This window comes from Somniosus microcephalus, chromosome 11 (genome assembly GCF_052327205.1).
Source record: "Somniosus microcephalus isolate GS21.2 chromosome 11, FLI_Smic_1.0, whole genome shotgun sequence".
Taxonomy (NCBI): Eukaryota; Metazoa; Chordata; class Chondrichthyes; order Squaliformes; family Somniosidae; genus Somniosus; species Somniosus microcephalus.
The window spans coordinates 210,193,615-210,208,526 of record NC_140997.1 but is presented as its reverse complement, the minus strand read 5'-3'; the positions used below and the strand labels follow the sequence as shown (position 1 = coordinate 210,208,526).

At 40.3% G+C, this 14,912-nt stretch overlaps 1 protein-coding gene across 2 annotated transcripts in view; it reads left to right on the top strand.

Annotated features, from left to right (window-relative positions):
* Positions 1-14,912, top strand: part of iars1 (isoleucyl-tRNA synthetase 1) — a 274,070-nt gene that overhangs the window by 196,570 nt on the left and 62,588 nt on the right. For both annotated transcript variants that reach the window (XM_086001804.1, XM_086001803.1), the window contains exons 26-28: positions 9,948-10,122; positions 11,365-11,477; positions 13,544-13,639. In XM_086001804.1, coding sequence (XP_085857930.1) covers positions 9,948-10,122; positions 11,365-11,477; positions 13,544-13,639 — 384 coding nt within the window. The remainder of the gene's footprint in view (positions 1-9,947; positions 10,123-11,364; positions 11,478-13,543; positions 13,640-14,912) is intronic.

Sequence of the window (14,912 nt, the reverse complement as noted above, 5' to 3'; positions counted from 1 at the left end):
TGAGAGTGCTACCACTGAGGCAAGGCTGACATCTGATGAGAAGGATCAGATGCATTTTCAGTGGGTAACATAATCATAAAAGCTGTAACATCTTGTAGGATAATGTCATAAATAAAATTTACTTAATTTAATATCAGTTAAATTGTTATCTTTACTGGGAAGCAAGTGTCAACTTGGCTCAGTGGTAGCACTCTTGCTTCAGTCAATAGGTCTTGGGTTCAAGCAGAAGAACATAAGAATTAGGAGCAGGAGTAGGCCCTTCGAGCCTGCTCTGCCATTCAATGAGATCATGGCTGATCTTCTGCCTCCATTCCATTCCACCGGCCTTATCGCCATATCCCTTGATGCCCTTACTAGTCAGAAATCTATCGACTTCTGTTTTGAATACACCCAATGACTGAGCCTCCACAGCCCTCTGGGGTAGAGAATTCCAAAGACTCACCATCCTCTGTCAAGAAATTTCTTCTCATCTCAGTCCTGAATGGCCTACCCTTTATCCTGAGGCTGTGGCCCCTGGTTCTGAACTCCCCAGCCAAGGGAAACATTCTTCCAGCATCCACCTTATCAAGCCCTGTAATAATTTTGTATGCTTCAGTGAGATCCCCTCTCATTCTTCTGAATTCAAGAGAATACAGGCCTAGTTTACTCAATCTCTTCTCATACGACAGTCCCGCCATCCCAGGAATCAATCTCGTGAACCTTCATTGCACTCCATCTTTGGCAAGTATATCCTTCGAAAGAGACCAAAATTGTACACAGTACTCCAGGTGTGGTCTCACCAAGGCCCTATATAATTGGAGTAAGACTTTTTTACTCCTGTACTCAAATCCTCTTGTAATGAAAGCCAGCATACCATTTGCCTTCCTAATGGCTTGCTGCACCTGCACATTCACTTTCAGTGACTCATGTACAAAGACACCCAGGTCCCTTTGAGCATCTGCATTCCCCAATCTTTCACCATTTAGGAAATACTCTGCCTTTCTGTTTTTTCTACCAAAGTGGATAACTTCACATTTATCCACATTATAATCCATCTGCCATGTTCTCGCCCACTCACTGAGCCTGTCGAGATCCCCATGAAGCCTCTTTGCATCCTCCTCACAACTTACCTTCCCACCCAGCTTTGCAGCAAATTTGGAAATGTTACATTTAGTCCCCTCATCCAAATCATTGGGTGAATAGCTGGGGCCCAAGCACCGATCCTCACGGCACCCTGAATGGCCTACCCTTTATCCTGAGGCTGTGGCCCCTGGTTTATCACAGCCTGCCATCCTGAAAAAGACCCGTTTATCCCTACTCTTTTCTGTCTGTTAACCAATTCTCAATCCATGCTAGTATATTACCCCCAATTCCATGTGCCCTAATTTTGTTTACCAACCTCTTGTGTGAGACCTTATCGAAGGCCTTCTGAAAATCCAAATACACCACATTTACCGGTTCCCCTTTGTCTACTCCACTAGTTACATCCTCAAAGAACTCCAATAGGTTTGTCAAATCACAAATCCATGTTGACTCTGCCCAATCTTACTATTAGTTTCTAAGTGCCCAGTTATTGCATCCTTTATAATAGATTCCAGCATTTTCCCAACTACTGATGTGAGGCTAACAGGTCTGTAGTTCCCCATTTTCTCTCTCCCTCCTTTCTTAAATAGCGGGGTTACATTTGCTATCCTGTAATCTGCAGGAACTGTTCCAGAGAAGATGACAACCAATGCGTCCACTATTCCAATGACCACCTCTTTCAAAATCCTAGGATGTAGGTCATCCGGTCCTTGAGATTCATCGACTTTTAGTCCCATTAATTTTGCTAGTACAGTTTTTTTACTAATAATAATTTCTTTAAGTTCCTCATTCTTGCCACACCCGTGGTTTTCTCGTATTTCTGGGAGGTTTTTTGTGTCTTCCTCCGTGAATTACCCCACTGTTCAAAAAAGGTGGTAGAGAGAAAACAGGGAATTATAGACCGGTAAGCCTGACATCGGTAGTGGGGAAATGCTAGAGTCCATTATAAAAGATGTAATAGCAGAGCACTTGGAAAACAGTGACAGGATCGGACAAAGTCAACATGGATTTACAAAAGGTAAATCGTGCTTGACTAATCTACTGGAATTTTTTGAGGATGTAACTGGTAGAACAGATAAGGGAGAATCAGTGGATGTGGTGTATTTGGACTTTCAGAAGGCTTTCGATAAGGTCCTGCTTAAGAGATTAGCGTGTAAAGTTAAGGCACATGGGATTGGGGGCAAGGTACTGACTTGGATAAAGAACTGGTTGGCAGACAGGAAGCAAAGAGTTGGAATAAACGGGTCTTTTTCCGAGTGGCAGGCAGTGATTAGTGGGGTACCGCAGGGATCGGTCCTAGGACCCCAGCTATTCACAATATATATAAATGATCTAGACGAGGGAACTAGATGTAATATCTCCAAGTTTGCAGACGACACAAAGCTGGGTGGGCGTGTGTGCTGTGAGGAGGATGCAGAGGAACTCGAGTATGATTTGGACAGGTTGGGTGATTGGGCAGATGCATGGCAGATGCAGTATAATGTGGATAAATGCGAGGTTATCCACTTTGGTGGCAAAAACAGGAAGGCAGATTATTATCTGAACGGCAATAGATTGGGAGAAGGGGAAGTGCAACGAGATCTGGGTGTCCTTGTGCACCAGTCGCTGAAGGTAAGCATGCAGGTGCAGCAGGCGGTTAAGAAGGCAAATGGTATGTTGGCCTTCATAGCGAGAGGGTTCAAGTACAAGAACAAGGATGTCTTGCTGCAGTTGTACTGGGCCTTGGTGAGACCACACCTTGAGTATTGTGTGCAATTTTGGTCGCTTTATCTGAGGAAGGATGTCCTTGCCATGGAGGGAGTGCAGCGAAGATTCACCAGACTGTTACCTGGGATAGCAGGAATGACGTATGAGGAGAGATTGGGTCGATTGGGCTTCTACTCGCTGGAGTTTAGAAGAATGAGAGGGGATCTCGTTGAAACTTATAAAATTCTAACAGGACTGGACAGACTGGATGCAGGAAGGATGTTCCCGATGGCCGGGGAGTCCAGAACCAGGGGTCACAGTCTAAGGATAAGGAGTAAGCCATTTAGGACAGAGATGAGGAATTTCTTCACCCAGAGAGTGGTGAACCTGTGAAATTATCTACCACAGAAGGCAGTGGAGGCCAATTTATTAAATATATTCAAGAAGGAGTTGGATCTATTTCTTGAGGCTAAAGGGATATGGGGAGAAGGCAGGGACAGGGTACTGAAATTGGATGATCAGCCATGATCTCATTGAATGGCGGAGCAGGCTCGAGGGGCCGAATGGCCTACTCCTCCTATCTTCTATGTTTCTATGACAGAAACAAAGTATTTATTTAATTTCTCCGCCATTTCCTCATTCCCCATTATAAATTCTCCCGTTTCTGACTGTAAATGACCTACATTTACCTTCACCAGTCTTTTCCTTTTCACATACCTATAGAAGCTTTTACAATCCGTTTTTATATTTTTTGTTAGCTTTTGCTCATATTCCATTTTCCCTTTATCAATTTGTTGGTCCCCCTTTGTTGATTTCTAAAATATCCCAATCCTCAGGCTGACTGCTTTTTCTGGCAACTTTATAAGCTTCCTCCTTTGACTTAATACTAGCTTTAATTTCTTTTGTTAGCCATGGTTGGATCACTTTTCCTTTTGGGTTTTTATGCCCTAGAGGAATATATGTTTGTTGCAAATTATGCATAATTTCCTTGAATGTTAGCCATTGTATGTCCACCTTCATACCTTTTAGTGTAGTCTCCCAATCTACCATGGCCAACTTGTCCCTCATACCCTTGTAGTTGCCTCTGTTTAGATTGAAGACCTTAATTTCAGATTGGACTACATCACTCTCAAACTTAATATAAAATTCAATCATACTATGGTCACTTGTCCCTAAAGGCCCCTTTACCACAAGATTATTGATTAGCCCTTTCTCATTACACAGTACCAGATCCAGAATAGCTTGTTCCCTGGTTGGTTCCTCCACATACTGATTCAGGAAACCATCTTGCATGCATTCCAAGAATTCGTCCTCCACACCATTAGTGGTAATTTGATTTGCCCAGTCAATATGTAGATTAAAGTCCCCCACGATTACCTACTACATGACACCCTACTACATGACTTGAGCACATTACCTTGACTGACACTTCATTGTCGTAATGTGGTAGTGCTGCATTGTAGGAGGAGCCATCTTTCAGAAAAGATGTTAAACATCTGCCTATTTAAGTGCATATAAAAATCCCATGGCCCTATTCGAAAAGCAGGGGCAATCATCATGTATCTTGGCCAACATTGATCCCTCATAGAAGATCTCCAAATCAGGTTAACTGTTTTTTAAAATATCCTTGCTGTTTGTGGGACTTTGCTGTGCACGTGTCCCTACAAAACAACAGTGATTACACTTTAAAAATAATGAATTGACTAAGACACTTTTGGGCATTCTGTGATTGGGAAATGTGCTATATAAATGCAAATTCTTTCTTTGTGTACTTGTTTCATTTTTTCTATTTTATAAATTTAGCATTGCATTGAGCATGCATATATGAACTTTTTCCTGTCATTGTTTATAAAGGTTTCATCTGTTCCAGTCAAGGTTTAATAAGCCTCACTTCAGCAAGAAGAGAAAGTGGGAATCAACATTATCTTGCCACCTGTGGCACCTGCGTTTGAATCTGATGCAGACTGAAGGGATAAAATTGCTTACTGTCTGAAGATTCTCTGGGAGTAATTTTAACCTAACCCGCTGGACAGGAAATGGGTGGGATGCACGTTTTATACCCCATTCAATTTTACTCTCCATCGACTTCAAGCGTAAAATCAGGCAGGGTGTAAATCACTCAGTGGGTTGGGTTAAAATTATCCTGTTATATTTTAAATGAGTCTAGGGAATCCTAAATAAATTCCTGGGGAACATGAGTGGAGTCCGAAACTATCCGCAGTTCTTCAGAAAATAGCAGGTGCAGCTAATGAGAATAGACATGTTATTTGCAGCAGGAGATATTCTTCTGACGTTGGTGTTAAGACATGATTTAGTGTGTAGAGAGAAAGCTTTATCCTGCATCTAGCCTTGTTCTACTTATCTGGGGTTGGGTGTCAACATCGGAACAGGAGTAGGCCATTCAGCCTCTTGAACCTGTTCCACCATTCAATTAGATCATGGCTGATCTGTATCTTAAGTCCATCTTAAGGTTCCATAGCCCTTAATATCCTTGCCTAACAAAAAATCTATTCATTTCAGTTTTGAACTTTTCTGTTGACCGAGCCTCCACACCATTTTGGGGGAGAGAGTTCCAGATTTTCCACTGCCCTTTGTGTGAAGAAGTGCTTCCTGATATCAACCGTGAACTGTTTAGCTCTAATTTTATGGTTATGTTCTTTTGTTCTGTACTTCCCCACCAGAGGAAATAGTTTCTCTCTATCTACCCAATCAAATCCTTTAATCGTCTTAAACACCTCTGTTAGATCACCCCTTAATTTTCTGTACTCAAGGGAATACAAGCCTAGTCCATGCACCCTGGCCTCATAATTTAATCCTTTTAGCCCCGGTATCACTCTGGTGAATTTGCACTGCACCCTCTCCAAGGCCAGTATATCCTTCCTGAGGTGAGGTGTCCCGAACTGAACACAGTAGTCCAGATGGGGTTTAATCAGAGCTTTATGTAACTAGATAGAAAGGTTTTCTGTTTCCTAGCACTAACGCCTTGATCAGCAGAAAATTGTACCTTAACCCCTCTTTTCCCCCCACCCCCGCAAAATTAATTTGTTGTGTACTAGCAGTATGGGAAATCAATATATCTCTAAAGTGAATTGTGTAAACTTTTCAGATCTGTGCTTGCAAAAAAATTGAACCAAGATATCTAGCTATTCATCGCACCAAACTCATTCTCTGTGTAATAAGTCAGTATTGCAAATGACTCATGCATTGTCATTTTGTTCCAAATGATTTTCTCTCAGATCCTATATTATCTTGTACTGTGTTTGTAAAAGGGTAAATTCGTGGATCTCAAGCTCACAACAGGGAACCATGCTTGAAGGGAGGGTAGATTAGAAGCAGAGCAACAGCACTTGAGGCCCAGTTATCCAGTCTACACTCCCTTTGAGTATGGCTTCCTGCTGAGAGTGTGGCACCGGAGTGTGTTCGTGCCAGGATGCAAATCTGAATTGATTTTGAATAGAGTTGCTCTGTATGTTCTCCTGGTTTAGAGCAGGGCAGCTGCACCAGTGTAATTTTTTTGTTACATATGCATGCTGTTTCTGTGTACACATACAATTCAAAACCGCACATCACCCATTAATGCTACTCTAACTTAGATGCACAAGAAAAAATCAAGTGACTTTTTAAAATTGATTTATTCATGGGATGTGGGCGTCATTGGCAAAGCCAGCCTTTATTGCCCATCTCTAATTGCCCCTGAGGAGGTGGTGGTGAGCCGCCTTCCTGAACCGCTGTAGTTCATGTGATGAAGCTAACCCCACAGTGCTGTTAGCTAGGGAGTTCCAGGATTTTGACCCAGCGCTAATGAAGGAACGGCGATATATTTCTAAGTCAGGATGGTGTGTAACTTGGAGGGGAACTTGAAGGTAGTGGTGTTCCCATGTGCCTGCTGCCCTTGTCCTTCTTGGTGAAAGAGGTTTGGGAAGTGCTGTCAAAGAAGCTTTGGCGAGTTGCTGCAGTGCATCTTGTAGATGGTACACACTGCAGCCACGGTGCGCCGGTGGTTAAGGGAGTGAATGTTTAAGGTGGTGGATGGGGTGCCAATCAAGCGGGCTGCTTTGTCCTGGCTGGTGTTGAGCTTCTTGAATGTTATTGGAGCTGCACTTATCCTGGCAAGTGGAGAGTATTCCATCACACTCCTGAATTGTGCCTTGTAGATGGTGGAAAGACCTTGGAGAGTCAGGAGATGAGTTACTTGCCGCAGAATACCCAGCCTCTGACCTGCTCTTGTAGCCACAGTATTTATGTGGTTGGTCCAGTTAAGCTTCTGGTCAATGGTGACCGCCCCAGGATGTTGATGGTAATCCCATTGAACATCAAGGGAAGGTGGTTAGACTTTCTCGTTTTCGTGATGTTGAGTGCCTTGCATTATCTTAAGAGTTGCGAACGGAACTTTGCGAACCTCTCCATTTTTGACCTTATGATAGAGGGAAGGTTATTGATGAAGCAGCTGAAAATGGTTGGGCCAAGGACACTGCCCAGAGGAGCTCCTGCATCATTGTCCTGAGGCTGAGATGATTGCCCTCCAACAACCTCAACCATCTTCCTTTGTTCCAGGTGTGACTCTGGCCACGAGAGAGTTTTGCCCCCGATTCCCATTTTGGACAATGTGAGATGTGACCCAGTCCCAGATGTACTTAGCAGATCAATAGGATTTGGTCACCTGCCTAACATTGGCCAGGAATCGATGCAGGATATTTTTATTACATGAATATAAATTAAATTTAAGTAACCTGTCCAGATTAATTGTATTGAGTTGTGAAGTGATTGATTTTTCTGTAAATGTAATGCTGAATAATGAAGTAAAATCCAGTCATAACATTCTCTTAATCAATTTACATTTTAATACCAAAAAAGCATATTTTCTGTCTAAGTAGGCCATGCCTTTTCTGTCCAAGGTGCTGGCCAGATAATAATGTACTGAAATGAAGTGGCTTCACTGTGTGCCGGAATGGTCGTTGTATGGCATTTTGGCTGAACACTATCTGTTTTTGGACATATTTCAACTTATTTTTTTTAAATTATCTGGTCGGCAATGTTCCCCTATTTTTATTTGGGTGCGCGGTCCTTTTAACGGGCAGCGTGGCCCATGCAAAATTTCACATTTGGAAAGCCGGGCTGCACGGGACCAGCAGACAGATGCGCGGCCGCACGGCTTAAAAGGAACGTTGTTGGTCGGGATCGGGAACATTCTACCTGAAAAGTTGGTGGAAGCTGAATCCATAAATAATTTTAAAGCAGAGTTGGACAGGTACTTGAGGATGAGCAACATACAGGGTTACGGACAAAAAGTGGGGATGTGGGACTAAGCTCGACTGCTCTTTCAAAGAGCCAGCACAGGCACGATGGGCCGAATGGCCTCCTTCTGTGATGTAAGTTTCTATGAATCTATGGTTATTCAGTAAAGGCTTCTAGTTTTCTCCATGCTATTACTGTGTTAGTGTAGAGCTAAAATGTGATGTGTCTGTTGAGAGCAGTGGTATCACAATGTCAGTAGTGTTTTCCTTCAAATAAAAAAAAATACAACTGGTGCAATTTGATCTTTCACCATATAACCTGCTTAAACTATGCCTGGAAAAAGCAAAATACCGCAGATGCTGGAAATTGAAATAAAAACAGAAAATGCTAGAAGAAGGACAGGCAGCTTCTGTGGAGAGAGGAAGCTGGGGTTAACATTTCAGGTCAATGACCGTTTGTCAGAAACGGGAGATGTTATAGATGTAAACTTTGCTTGTGTCAGCCTCTTCCTTCCCTCTATCTTTTTTTCCATGTCCGGTGAACATGCTTTAAGTGTGTCTGCTCGCCTTCCCCACTTTGACGGTCAGCTTTGTCTCTGCAAAGTGTTGCAGACTATTTAAAAGTGACAACAATTTGAAAAGATTTTTTTATGAGCAAAGTGGTGCTGTAAGTATCGGTCTGATGTATGAAAATGTATTTTGTTTCAGTAGGGATGAGGTGCATATGGAGCTGGATGTTCTAATGTTGTCCTTGGCATTTGACATCAGAAAATGTGTGGGGAAAAAAGTTGTGTGCACATTTCTCAATAATGGATATATTTACAGGAGCAGATTTTAACTGGGATGCAAGTGCTCACTGTAAATTAGGATTGCAAGTAATATTGCCCATCAACACACTCACACTCCCAACCAACTAATATTGTTGTGTATATGAATTTTCTGATCAGGAATAATTGTCTTTTCTGTTAAGTAACAATGAAATGAGATACCTGCTTCAAAGATTAGTAATTAATTCATGAAAAGAAAGTGCTTAGCCTCATACCTGAGCTAACTGAACTGCAAATTTGTCTCATTTTTCTCCAGTTAGAAAAGGAATATTGGATTACCATGATGTTACCTAACTCTTCTCTGTTAGAAACAGTACTACTTCATTTATGCCAGACTATATACAGTAAAAGTTTGCATGAGTTTCAAAAATGAACTGCACATTTCTGCTTTGTAATTGTTTGTGTCTTCAAGCTACAGTTTAATTAATTCCTGCAGGTTTCGCTTCAGGAGTTAATTCAGTTGTAACCAAAATGCTTTATTGAACTGTTGTGTAGAATAAACACTTCAGTATTACTCATGCCTTTTGAATGCGTTGATTTTATGGTTGCACAGATTTATTTTCTCTCTTTGCCACTGCTGTCTCCTGGTTGAAGGAGGGGAGGGGGCGAGGAACAAGAAAAATATTCTTGTCTTTTTTGTATCAAAAAATAGCAACTGTAATCATTCTCCTTGACAGTGTGCTCGCTGATATCCTCATTGTGTCATCTGTTTGTGACTTAATGGTTATACATTGAACTGTAGTGAAAATAAACTATATATATATATTTATATATATAGAATAATGGATTGATGACCAGGGGATGAATTACAGACTTGTTAGGGCCCTAACTTCATTTTGAGTTCCTACATCAATAAGTGGCCACATAACATACTAATCCAGAATGCACAAAGCATATGTAGGATGCCTCACAGATGTGGGAACAGTTATATCGAAGATGCTCAGTTATAATGGATACTGATATGAAATGTATAAATTTCTAGGAAATGCTAAATGTGAAAAGAGAGAGCACGCACATTGGAATATAATTTTCCAAAAAAAAGCCACAGCTAAAATGCCTATGCTCTGATGGTCATACTAACTGAAGATGTCTTTAATTATGCACTAAGTATTTTTTTGTTTTCTACAATTCCCAATAGGAACTAAATGTCCGTCAGCTGACATTATCCACAGACAAAGACAAGTACGGCATTCGGCTAAGGGCAGAACCAGATCACATGGTGCTCGGAAAACGCCTGAAGGGAGCATTCAAATCTGTTACAACAGCTATCAAGGGACTCCAGAGTATACAGTTGGAGGAGTTCCAAAAGACAGGTGAGTGTTAGGAAACTACATCCTACTTGCAGTGGAAATAGCAGTCATTTCTTGTTCAAAATATTGACAGCATAATTAGGCTTACCTTCTAAGTACATGGCTGAATGTTACCTTTGTGTCAAATTGAAATCAGTTAAGTGAAATGTGAAGTGTAAATAAACCCTAACATCTAGAAGCAATAGAAAGTTCCAAAATAGTTTCCAGACTCAGACCCTTAATCTTTTCAATATAATCTTCAACAAAGGGACCACCTGTTTTCTATAATAAATGGTAATGATAAACATCTTTGTAATTGCTTACAAGTGCAATTATTGTTTAACTGGCAGTGCAGCACCCCTTGCTTCACTTAATCTGACGAAGGAATATGATTAGAATTTAAGAAGTTAATTTTCCCTAACTTTTGTTTTTCAATTTATCAAAGATTTGAGTCAGCTGGGGGAAAAGTTGCAATATGAGGTTTTCGGGCAGCATGTATTTAGTAAAGAAAGAAATAACTTGCATTAAAATGACGCCTCCACGACCTCAGGGCATCTCAAAGTACTTCACGGCCAATGAAGTACTTTTGAAGTGTTGTCACTGTTGTAATGTAGAGGGAAAAAAAATCAACTCTTGAAAGTTCTCATGCCAGCATCCAGAAATTAAATGTTCTAGCCCTCTACTGATTAAATTTGGGTAATGCTGCACATTGGAAGATACGAGCATCTAGTCCAAGTACAGTTCGACATTTTTTTTAATCTCCGCTATAATTGGGAGAATTTACATTGCCCCCATCTTTAAAAAAAAAAAATCTTCCACTGCAATAGTATTTTTTTTACATTAAAGTTGAAGCTTAGGCAAGGTTTGCACTGAAGATAAGCAGTGTTATAGTGACTTTTGCATTATGTAAGCAAACTTATTAAAATAGATTTTGCTTAAACATGGCCAATTTCTCTCATTGTTCCATTCTATTTGAAATTGGGCTTTTGTTTAGTTGGATTTTCTTCACACCAAAACTGTATGAGGTTATTCCTGCAGTGGTACTTTACACAGTTTCAAGTCCTGGCAACAAAGTCAATTGTTCACAAAAGCATCACTTTGCAGTGCGAGGGAAAAGAATCCAGTGATACTAATAGTTTCCCCGTGGAAGTCAGTACATGGAGGAAGTAATCAAGACTTGAACGTTTTGCTTGAATAAGCTTAATTCTTGTCACAAATCAATGGAGATATTGGTGTGATCCTACATATCCAATGTTCTATCAACAGGCACTATCATTGTTGAAGGACATGAACTCCATGAGGAAGACTTGCGTCTTATGTATGCATTTGATCCAAGTACAGGAACAAGTGCTCAGTATGAAGCCCATTCTGATGCTCAAGTAAGTGATTTTTTTAATTAAATGTACAGGGGAATTATTTATATACAGTTGCAGAAAAATATTTGCAGCTTTTAATTAGATGCACAGTAAAACTACAGTCAATATATTAGCGACTTTGTATTCATGTAGAAGTGTTAAAAATCAACATAGAAAACTGTTTCGCTTGGCTCAGTTAGCTTTCCACTTAAGCTTGTTTTAGAAATAAACGCTCAAGTACTATAAACCAGAGGTTCCCAAACTTTTTTTTTTGCTGAACCCCCCCTCCTTTGAAGATTAATGTCCAATACATACCCCTTTTTAAGAAATTATATTTTTGCATAATTAATATTGGTGTAAATATAGCTGGTAACCCAGAATACTTCAGTTTTGTCACTTTAGCTGTTTTAATTCTGTTCCCTTACACTTTTAGGTTTTAATATGAAATCCAATCATATGATTAGAACTCACTGGCTGTGAAATTCCTTGGAACTGCTTCCGCTTCACCAGGTTTCTGCCAAACTTCTGGTGAAGTGACGCCGGCAAAGCAGGAGCAGATCCAAGGAATTTCCCAGCCGCTATGATAGTGTAAGCAAGTTCGCTGAAAGGATAGCTGCGGGCCACTTCTCTCTTTTGAGTTCAGGATGAGCGATCCTCCTCTGACGGAACTTGAATGGGTCTGTGGTCAGGTTGTTTGGGGGGTGGAATAGGCAGTAAGTAAAAGATACTTTTTTTTTGTGCAATCTTCAAGGACCCATGAGTGCGGTTGCAATTATTAATATATTTCTCAATTTAAGAAGACGCCAAGCGATCGGCGACACTTACTCCAAAGCAAGGCAAAATGAGTTTTCCAGAAAGGTGCAGAACACTGAGCAATTAAGTAATTTTTGAAGCAGCGGCAAGTTTTTAAAGAAGGGCTATTTATTTATTATTAATTATCTATTCCCTCTAAACATCAGGGGGACCCGAAGGCACATGAGAACTTTCCTGCAGGGTCAAAAAAAATGACATTGCAGAACTTGGGGCAAATAAGCTTTTAACAGATTTTGAAGCAGGGGTAGAGGGGTACCACCAACTCGCTATTTATTTATTTTTCGATGGCAGTGGGAACCCCAGGGCTCATGACCACTTCTAAAAAGAAACTTACGCTGCACAAAGGTACAGATCAGAACAACTTTTTTTTTTACTGTATGAAACGCATTTAAACTGAGCAGTGTAATTGTCTGTAAGCTGGAACTTTGGCGGGGGCTGCCCGAGTTTTGGAGCGCGCCGAGTCGGCAATCAGTCTGAGTTGAACAGAGTGCCACCAATGGAGAAAATACATATTGCAGGCATTAACTGTTAGTATGTTACAGTGCTACCTTTAAAAGCAATGCAAAGAAGCATTACTGAAGCATTATTATTTTTACAGAAGTGTTAGTAAATCATGACAAAAGAGGAAATCTCAAGCATTTTAATATATTGTAGTTTATCAGATATACTAACACTGGCGTTCTCCTCATGCCCACACCCCTAATTTGGGAACCAATAATAATTCCATTTATATGACACCTTTCATGTCACAGTCTGAGTGCTTCACACAATGAATTGCTTTTTGAAATGCAGTGGCTGCTTTTATGTCGCCAAATATTATATTTTTACGTCATGTTTTAGTATGGCTTCCTGAAACTAGGAATGCGAATGAAGATAAAGAATTTAAGAAATTGAGGAAACATTAATCCCGACCTCAATAAATAGAATAAGTAAGCTTTTCTGCAAATAAAATGGGCCAGTTAAATTGGTATAAAAGACACCATCTTCCTGAAATTTTTTGTCAAACCTTTTGTTATTTGTTTCCAAACATATACAAAATGTGCTCAACAGATTATCATGTAACTGGCATGTGAAGTTGCTCTTTTGGTACCTTTCCTTAACAAAAGTGATTTTCAAGATAATTGATATTTATCCAAGAATATGATGTATCTGACTCTTATGATACAAATATTGTTCTTTACATGCTTGTTCTAATAGTTGTAGAGTCCCTATTTATTGAATAGTTGCCCTTGTGTGTAGTCTTTGTTATCTTACTAAAAGATTTTGTTTTCTTTTAGGCTTTGGTTCTTTTAGATGTCACACCTGACCAGTCAATGGTGGATGAAGGAGTTGCACGAGAGGTTATAAATCGTATCCAAAAGCTTCGAAAGAAGGCAAGTTCTTCTTTAAAAGAATTACCTTTTTTCTACCAAATTGTCTCCCCTTTCTTCTGCTTTCCTGCCATTTTGCTGAAGGCATGGATTCCTTGCTGGAGTGCAATTCCACTAACACGAAGTACCCTCCAGAATCTCACCCAGCTGACTTTTTCCCATGTGAGCCAAGGCAGTTAATGGTGGCAGGCTATCTGGTTGTGGCAGCACCACAACAGAGCTCAATCCTCTGCCCACCTACAAACCCGAGAAGGGATTAATGGACAATGAACTTCAGCTAATTTCCCACCACCCCCCACCCCACTCCCAAACTCAACTTAACCTAGAGCCGCTGAAGCCAATTTTAACTTCCAGTTACCGTCGATATAGCTCCGTACAGAGCTTCGAACCTGGGAACTTGTCTGTCTGGCTTAGATAGTCGCCAATTTAAGTAGCTGATATATCGGGAGAACTTCAAAGATGAGTTCTTAGAAAATCGTTTACTAGCGATATGGTTTATCATTGAGACGATTACAGACGCATCGTAGTACTGATTTACTAGATTTCTTCAGAAAAACTGCATCATATGCACAAGTTATGATACTCCCCTGTATCATTCAGTCAAATAACTGGTAGAATCGCTGCTTGCCAAACCAAGGAGATAGTGTAAAGCCCCCACTGACATTTGGAATTATCCACCCCTAAGGGTTGTGGATGCTCAGTCGATGAGTATATTCAAGACTGAGATCGATAGATTCTTGGGCACAAAGGGAATCGAGGGATATGGGCGGGAAAGTGGAGTTGATGTAGAAGTTCAGCCATGATCGTATTGAATGGCGGAGCAGGCTCGAGGGGCCGTATGGCCTAATCCTGCTCCATATTCTTATATTCATATGACAAAGAACAGAAAATGGTAAGTAATTCCTCAGTTTGTAAATGTTAAAAAAAATACCACAATCTGCAGTGTGAGGTTGAAAGAAATAATTAATAAATTTATCTCAACTCCTATATGTATTACTCTTTTGTGACCCACTGCAGACCGTTAACCGGTACATAATATAACTGATTTTATCTTTTCAATAAGTATGTGTAGTTATTTTTCCCCAAAATAATTCTATTCAATTGGTGAATGCTGACTTGTTGATTTTTAACAGTTCATAAAACTAGATTGCAAAGTTAGCAAATTAGCATTTTTGATGTTATGTATCTTAAAAGAATTTTCTAGCTTTATTTAAATAAGTTTTAACTTTTTTTAACGGCCTTTTGTTAAGAGTGAAAGCTGCAGAAGTCAATAGCC